Source organism: Quercus lobata, chromosome 10 (assembly GCF_001633185.2).
Source record: "Quercus lobata isolate SW786 chromosome 10, ValleyOak3.0 Primary Assembly, whole genome shotgun sequence".
In the NCBI taxonomy this organism is placed as follows: domain Eukaryota; kingdom Viridiplantae; phylum Streptophyta; class Magnoliopsida; order Fagales; family Fagaceae; genus Quercus; species Quercus lobata.
The window spans coordinates 12,371,809-12,380,677 of record NC_044913.1 but is presented as its reverse complement, the minus strand read 5'-3'; the positions used below and the strand labels follow the sequence as shown (position 1 = coordinate 12,380,677).

Genomic DNA, 8,869 nt, shown 5'->3' with positions numbered 1-8,869 from the left:
AAGATTAGAAACCCCACAATTTGAATCCCGCTTACTAATAACAGAACAGAACACATAAAAAAATTAAAAAATTAAAAAATTAAAAAAAAAAGAGGCATAATTTCAAAACCTAGCAACGTAAAAAAAAAAAAAGGAAATTAAAAAATAAGCTGAGTAATTGATAATTCTTAAATAGCATTAATTCAAAAGGGTGAGACAAAACCTTGGCAACCATGCAGTTGGAATGTGACACACCTTCATAATTCTCATCTACCTTCCCCAATTTTGTCCAGCCATCTTTATTGAATAATATTGATAATACTCTCTATTGTGGAAAACCAACTCTCTGTCTCTTGCCTGGGTGTAAACATTTCTAGAAACTGTTTGATTGTGAGTAACATTTTTGAGAGAGAGTTTAAGATTTAAATTTGGGAAACCGGTTGGTTGTGTGCTACGAATTATACGTGGGTTTCAAAATCTTTGGAATCGTGGGTGGCGAGGGGGAGAGAACGTGAGTGTACTGGAAGCATGTTCCTATTTTGTAGATAAATATCATGGGAATTAAAGAAACATTTTTATTAAGTTTTGCCCTTACTTAAACATAAGATATAGGGGTATTTTGGAAGGAAAAAAATCCGGTCAAGAAGCTTTTAAACAGTAGTATAAATAAATCCCATCCAAATCCCAATGATCTGAGCCTTCCGAGAGTTTGAGGTTGATGTGAGCGCGAAAAAGATGTTAGTTTGGCGTAGCGTAAACATAACAGTTCCTAACAACGTTCATTTTTCTCTTGGGAATTTCATCAAACACCTTCCGTCCTCAACAATTTCCTGTCCGTACAGACTCAGCACCAAAACCCTGGTCACTACCAGTGCCCTTAGCTCCTCTTCCTATTTCGAAACCCTAACTTCCCGCCAAAAAGACCAGCTCAATCTCTACGTCCACACTCTTCTAGAATGGAACCAGGTCTCTCTCTTACCTCTCACTGAATTAACTCTCTGTTTGGTTGCTGAGAAAAATGTAGAATTTATTGATTCATGATTTTAGTCTCATTAAATTTTTGTTTTTCAAGTACCCATCAAAGCTTTAATGATTATTACCTTTTGAGTTTGCAGAAATTGAAAAAAAAAATTCACTTTCTCATAAAAGTAGTTTCTTAGTTCTATGAGTTATTCTCAATGTGCAGAGAATGAATCTTACTGCTGTTAGAGAGGTAAATGAAGTCATGGAAAGGCACATTGAGGATTCACTTTCAATACTACCACCTATAAAGAATTCTTATGTCTCTCACTGTAACAATTCAATCAACAACCTTAATCTTGTTGATGTTGGAAGTGGCGCGGGGCTTCCCGGTCTAATTTTAGCTATTGCTTGTCCAGGTGAATATAATGTATGTTACATTAATGTGGGTTGTTATTAATTTTGTGCAATTTACATTAGCTTGTTCTGTTGTAAAATGATTTTTTTGTTAACATGATTTTGGATGCAAAGATTGGAAGGTAACTCTATTAGAGTCAATGAACAAGCGGTGTGTTTTCTTGGAGCATGTGATAGGTCTTACCGGCTTGTCAAATGTCAAAGTTGTAAGAGGAAGAGCGGAGGTATTGCTTCTGTCTTCCTTTTTCTTCTTCAATGTTTTCATTTTAAAATTTGATACTTAATTAGCATGTTTGTAAAGGTCTTTTCATCCCCTGAGATAACTATTGACTATACCTCTATTCCCCTTCCAAATAATAATACTAGCTGGGGTTTTATGGAAAAAGCCAAAACCCCTAATTGGATTTAAGACGGCAACTTACACGTTACCATGGCATTACCTTACAACTGAGTTAAAAGGACCCTTTTTTCTTGAGTGTGTATTGGCTTATTAAACTATGTGTTGGATGTATTGTTTACAATTCACATTGGATTGCGTTTCTAAGGAAGTACCTATCCACATATATTTTGATTTTCTTTCTGAAGTCTGCACATTCAGATTGTTTATGTTGCTAACCAATTACCTTTTCCTGGCTCCAATACACATTACAAACCTTGTTATAGGACAGAATTTGGGGCAGGATCTTTGCTTCAGAGAGCAATTTGATGTAGCAGTGGCCAGGGCAGTTGCAGAAATGAGAATCTTAGGCAATCTTGAAAACTCCTTTTCTTGGTTTCTTCTATGTATTTTCAAGACTTCAAGTGGTTCAACATCATTGATAAAATTGTTCTGGTTTCTTCATTTTCAGCTGAGTACTGTCTTCCTCTGGTTCGTGTTGGTGGTTTGTTTGTAGCTGCAAAGGGTCATGATCCTCAGGTATGTTTCTACTGTTCACTTATGGAACTTCAGCTACCCAATCATTGCCTTTTACTGAAGATTAATATCAATGGAGGTTGTTGGCTGCAGAAAAGTATTCAAGAGATGGCCCATGGGCCTAGATTCTTAGGCTGTAATTGTTAGTGGCCAGATCAAGATCTTGGGCCTGTCTAATGGTTTCTAGTCAGTTGTATCCTAGTCTCTTCCATGGTCTTATTTTTTAGTTCTAGTTACATTGTTGGTCTTTATGTGTGTTTTTTAGTAGTAGAAGGCTTAGTTCATTAGTCAAATTTTTTCTGAACTTGGAATTGCCTAGGTTTTTTTTGTTTCTTTTGGATAGGTAAATACACAACTCACGCTCGCATGGTATTGAACCCATGACCTCACTTTGCACTCCTTACTTATGGGTGGGGATGATTGCCCAGGTTCTTCTTTTATGACGTGATTTTCAGTCTGCAATAAACTGGACCTGAAAAAAATGTCACCTACTTATAAAGTCCTAGATTCCATCCTTATGTTTCAAGCCAAAAGAATATAAGAATGCCTATATCATAAACAAAAAGAGGCAGGGCTCATGAACCAATTATCGGAAAAACATTCTTACACATGGCATTTGAAGGCCTAGTTCAGTCATCTCCAAAGGAGTCACTGCATATTGTCAATATCTCCACAAAAGCACAAGCAAAAAGTATCAGTTGCTTTTCTTGAAAAAATCCTGAAAATGTTTCTATTCATACACTTCTATCAAATTCAATGAGGACAAACGTTGATTTACTTCAGTTTCTGTGTATTATGCAATGTAATGATTGTGACAATTTAGGGTCTGCAAATGCATTCAAGGAAAAACTGCCTTGAAATGTACATGATAAATTGCCATATTTATTCTCATTAGTGTGAACTATTAACTGGCCAATGAGCTCTAGATATGGCATTCCCTCCTCCATAAAGAACGGGGTGGAGGAAGGTCATGGGTTCAAGACCCTCTAGATGTGTAACTTACCAATGAAAAAAGGCTATCAACTGATCTTTTATATGGTACATTTGGCCAGGAAGAAGTTAGGAATGCAGAAAGAGCAATCCAAATGATGGGTGCTTCCCTGTTGCAACTGTGCTCAGGTCTGTTTGTAATGTTTTCAGTTTGGCATATCATGTGCATGTTAATGATCTAGAAACACACTCATGTCTTAGATGATTGCTTTAATGAAATTGGACATTATTGCCAAGGGTTTGTTTTTCCCCAAAAAGTCTTCTTTTTGTTAACTGCTTGAAATCATGCAATGTTATCTCCTGAACTGACCATGAGGAAGATTCCTATGCGTATCGTGAATTCCAATTATCTCAACAAAAGAAGGGGATTTTTTTTGTTATCTGTTTTGTATTTTGACTTGTTTAAAAAGAAATTTTGTCATTGAATTCAACCTTGCTTGAAGTTATTTACTTCATGCCAAGAAAAAGGTATGAATGTGGGAGACCTTTGTCAAGAAAAAAAAAATTGTAAAGATTGAGGAGGGCGAAGAGCTGTGGGCATGAGAGTTTTTTAAAATAAATTAAAAACGGTTGAAGTTGTGCTCAGATATAGTCTTTGCTTGACTACAACTCTGAGATTGGAGTAGGGAATCAACAGTTTTTATGAAGTTAAAAATGGTGTCATGGAATGTTTGAGGATTGAATGACTCTCAGAAACGTTTGGTAGTTAGAAATTTACTAAGAGATTGGAATTGTGATGTAGTTTGTCTCCAAGAAACTAAACTTGCTAGTATGGACAGATGGCTAGTTTGTAGCTTGTGAAGTTGTCCTTATGTAGATTGGGTGGCTTTGGATGCGAATTACACAGTTGGTGGGGTTTTGATGATGTGGGATAGGAGGGCTTTAGAAAAGTTGGAGGTAATGGTGGGTTTTTTTTCCGTATTGGTTTGGTGTCAGGGTGAGGGGGATGGTTTTATTTGGGCTTGTTCTAGGGTTTATGGACCGAATGATAACAACTTAAGGGAGCAGATGTGGGATGAGCTGATTAGAATTCAGCAACTTTGGGATGTTCCATGGTGTTACATAGGGGATTTCAATATCATTCGCTTCCCAAGTGAACGGTTGGGGGGATCACGCCTTACTCCGGCTATAGAGAATTTTTCTGAGTTCATTGAGGAGCTTAATTTGATAGATTTGCCATTGGAAGGAGGGAGTTATACTTGGTCTAGTGGCTCGGATCAGCCTTCGATGTCTAGGATAGATAGGGCTCTGGTTTCTCATGATTGGGAGGATCACTATCCGGATGTGATCTAGCGGGTTTTACCTCGTCCTATTTCAGACCACTTCCCCATATTAGTGGAGGCCAGGAGGATGTTGAGGGAGAAGAGTCCTTTTAGGTTTGAGAACATGTGGTTAATGATAGATGGGTTCAAAGAGAGGGTTCAGTCTTGGTGGAATCAATACTCCTTCTCAGGTAATCCCAATTTTGTGCTTGCCAAGAAGCTAAAGGCTTTGAAAGGAGACATTATTCAGTGGAACCGAAGTGTGTTTGGAAATGTAGGTCGTCAAAAGAAAGTATTGTTGGAAGCCTTGAAATTATTGGATGCTAAGGAAGGGGAGTATGGCCTTTCTGAAGTGGAGATAGGTGAGAGGGCTGTGATGAGATCTCAAATACAAAACCTTCTTTCTTTGGAAGAAGTTTCGTGGAGACAGAAATTGAGGATGCTTTACATTAAGGAAGGAGACAACAATACCAAGTTCTTCCATAAGGTGGCTAATTCCCGGAGAAGGTATAATCATATTAGTATGCTGGAGGTGGATGGGGTATTTATGAGGACGAGTCAGAGGTGGTGGACCAAGTAATTCAGTTTTATAAAAACTTGTACAAGGAGACAAAGGAGTGGAGGCCTTTTGTAGAAGGATTGGAGTTTGATCAGATCGAGGGGCTGGAGAGGGACTAGCTTGAAAGGAGGTTTGAAAAGGAGGAGATTTTTCGAGCTGTCAAAGAGTTGGAAGGAGATAAAACCCTAGGTCCTGATGATTTTTCTATGGCCTTCTATCATCATTGTTCGAGAGTTGTGGAAAGGGATGTTTTAGCTATGTTTGAAGAGTTTTATCAACACAGTAAGTTTGAAAAATCTCTTAATGCAACTTTTATAGCCCTAATCCCCAAGAAGAATGGTGTCTCTAATATTTGAGATTTCAGACCTATTAGCTTGGTGGGGAGTGTATACAAGATCTTAGCTAAGACTCTGGCAAACCGCTTGAAAGAGGTTTTGGATCAATTGATATCTGAGTCTCAAAACAGTTTTTTGGGCAGTAGACAGATACTTGATTCAGTTCTTATTGCCAATGAGTGTGTTGATAGTAGGGTGAATAGCAAGATTCCGGGGGTTATTTGTAAGCTGGGCATTGAAAAAGCCTATGATCATGTAAGTTGGGAGGCTCTTCTAGATTTGTTGAGGAGAATAGGATTTGGGGCGAGGTGGTGTAAGTGGATCCGTACATGTATATCTACAGTCCAGTTCTCAGTCTTGGTTAATAGGTCTCCAGCTGAGTATTTTGGAAGTTCGAGGGGATTGAGACAAGGGGACCCACTATCTCCTATGTTGTTTCTGGTTATGATGGAGGTTTCCAGTAAGATGATAAAAAGAGCTGAAAGTGCTAGTTTACTTTGAGGTTTCAGGGCTGATGGTAGACAGGGTGGAGGGGTTTGTGTCTCGCATATTTTGTTTGCGGATGGTACGATTCTATTTTGTGATGCAAATGTGGAGCATATTCTACATGTTTGGATGCTCCTTCTTTGTTTACAGGCTGTGATAGGATCAAAGGTTAATGTCTTGAAGAGTGAGATGGTTCCCATTGGGGAGGTTCCTAATATCCATGTCTTGGCAGAGATTTTGGGTTGCCGGATTGGGTCTTTGCCTATGACCTATCTTGGTATGCCTCTAGGGGCGTCCCACAAATCCCCTACTATTTGGAATCCTATCTTGGAGAAAATTGAGCGCAAGTTGGTTGGGTGGAAAAAGATGTATTTGTCAAAAGGTGGAAGACTGACTTTGCTTAGAAGCACATTATCTAGTCTACCAACTTACTTTTTATCTCTTTTTACTATCCCTACGCATGTGACCAATAAAATTGAGAGATTGCAAAGGGATTTCTTATGGGGGGAATCCAAGACTCATTTGGTGGGATAGGATAAGGTGTGTGCACCTCTGGAAAATGGTAGGTTAGGAGTAAGGAAATTAACTACTTTTAATAAAGCCTTACTAGGGAAATGGCTATGGCGGTTTGGGGTTGAGAAGACAAGGCTTTGGAGAAGGGTTGTAGCTCTAAAGTTTGGGGAAGAATGGGGGGATGGACCTCCAAGCTAGATAGAGGAGTTCATGGATGTGGTTTGTGGAGAAGCATCCGAATGGGTTGGGAGGTTTTTAGTAAATATATTCGGTTTGAAGTAGGGGTGGGGAATAGAGTGAAGCTCTGGATAGATCAATGGTGTGGTGATTCTCCACTTCAATTAACCTTTCCGGTTGTGTATGGGGTTGCCTCCAATAAAGAGGCATCAGTGGCCTCTCCTCTGGAACAGTTGGGGATAGGAGATTGGAGAAGCTGGGATGTTCATTTCAGTCGGAGACCAAATGATTGGGAAATGGGTGTTGTGGATGAATTTCTCCATACTTTGGGTTCCAATTTACCTCCAACTGAGGATGGAGACCATATGCAATGGAAGATGACGAAGAATGGAGATTTTAATATCCGATCGTTTTATAATAAGTTAAGAGATCCATTGCCCATTATCTTTCCTTGGAAAGGTGTTTGGAAGGTTAAGGCCCCTCGGCGAGTATCTTTTTTTGTGTGGACGGCTGTATGGGATAAGATTTTTACAAGTGACAATTTGAGGGGTAGAGGGATGGTCTTTGTTGACTGGTGCATTATGTGTCATTGTAATGAGGAGATTGTGGATCATCTACTATTGCATTGTGGTAAGGCTTACCGGTTGTGGAGTTTGGTGTTTAGATCATTTGGGATTGCTTGGGTCTTGCCAAGATCAGTGGCTGATACTCTCTTTGGTTGGTGGAATTGGCTTGGAAAGCACTTGTCTAGTATTTGGAATTTAGCTCCACTGTGCTTAATGTGGTGTCTTTGGAGGGGACAAAATTGGAGGACGTTTGAGGATATGGAAAGTTCCGACAACCAGCTTTTGGCATCGTTTAGTGGCACCCTTTTTGACTGGTCTAGGACTTGGGAACTCACCTCTAGTGATTCTCTACCTATGTTTCTTAGTTCTCTCCTTTGTAATTAGTATCTTTTCTTTCTGTTTTTTTATCTTCGTTCTCTGTACTCTTTTATCGCTGCCTTAAGTCTTTTTGCTTGAGGTAGTGTTCTTGAATATACATCTTTATTACTTATCAAAAAAAAAGAAGATGGCTATTAATTTTGGGCTTGCACGGTCACATGGAAAAATATGCATGGTCATGATGAATAAACCACAATTCTGTCCAAAACAAATTTGATAACATTGCCTTGACGTTAAGGTCATGTCTTCCAAATGCCTCTGGAAAAGTGTAGAATCAAGTGTGAGCATGCTTGTGAACCTGTGTGGAGTTGGTTAAGAAAGCATGCTTGTGAACCTGGCTGATTTTCCCAGGATTACAATCAGAACTCTGCAATTTTTGGGCTTTCTCATAATATCATCATTTACTCTTTGTTACTGGCTATCATATTGACTTCAGTTGTCATTTGTCAACTTAATTGGATGATTGCTTTGTGCAAACCTACCTGTAGACCCACAGTCATTACTCATTTTAACTTTAATTCTTTAAATGTATAAATTTTTTTGCTACAATCTTTAAATGTGTAAATGACCTTGCATTATGGATCAGTTAAATATACTACCTTATTGAAGTGATTGTTACTTTTTATATGTGCCCAGTGGAGTCACACAGCCCATATGGACAGCGGACTGCCATCATATGTTTAAAAGATCACTCCACCCCAAGGAAGTATCCTCGCGATCCAGGCACACCAGCGAAAGAACCACTGTAAATAATTCAGATGCACATTCTGCTGTTATTTTTATTGACAGCTTGTACTTTGAGTTGCCACTTCTTACAAGTGGAAATAAATATATGTAACACTAAACAGAAGCGAACTTACATTTTGATCCACCAAAGTGACCTATCGTGCTTAACGTAATGTGAATTCTTTATTCGTTTATGTTTTTAATTGCTTTTCAGTTATGCTTTTGTGTTTAGTGTGCACTCTTTATTTTTAGTTGCAGAGGGAGGTGTTTTTGGAGAAAAGCAAGTTAAATAAAGCAATAAACTTGCTTGCGCAATGACAATAAATTATTGAGTTCCTTATTGGCTTTTATGGAGTGAGCTCTCTGTTTATGTTCGGATGACAAGTGAGTGTTCTGAATCATGTCTCAAGTGATCCTGCTCTGTACAACAAGAAAAAAAAAAGTTCCGAAGAAAGATGTAAAATAATAGGAAAGTATAAAAAATATTTAAACAAAAAAAAAAGCTGCTTTTTTTGGGATTACATGAGAACAATAATATAAATATAGATTTAGCAGTGCGAAGTTTTTTATAGCATTGTTTGTGAATGCTGGAAAATGTGTGAAAACAC

The 8,869-nt window shown here is 38.4% G+C and overlaps 1 protein-coding gene across 1 annotated transcript; it reads left to right on the top strand.

Annotated features, from left to right (window-relative positions):
• The first annotated feature begins 327 nt into the window (after positions 1–327).
• On the top strand, positions 328–8,464 carry LOC115966114 (ribosomal RNA small subunit methyltransferase G). The gene is made up of 7 exons (XM_031085453.1): positions 328–945; positions 1,166–1,358; positions 1,471–1,580; positions 2,025–2,103; positions 2,205–2,272; positions 3,322–3,388; positions 8,172–8,464. The coding sequence occupies exons 1-7, from the start codon at positions 715–717 to the stop codon at positions 8,282–8,284; spliced, it is 861 nt and encodes a 286-aa protein (XP_030941313.1). The 5' UTR covers positions 328–714; the 3' UTR covers positions 8,285–8,464.
• The last annotated feature ends 405 nt before the right edge of the window (positions 8,465–8,869 follow it).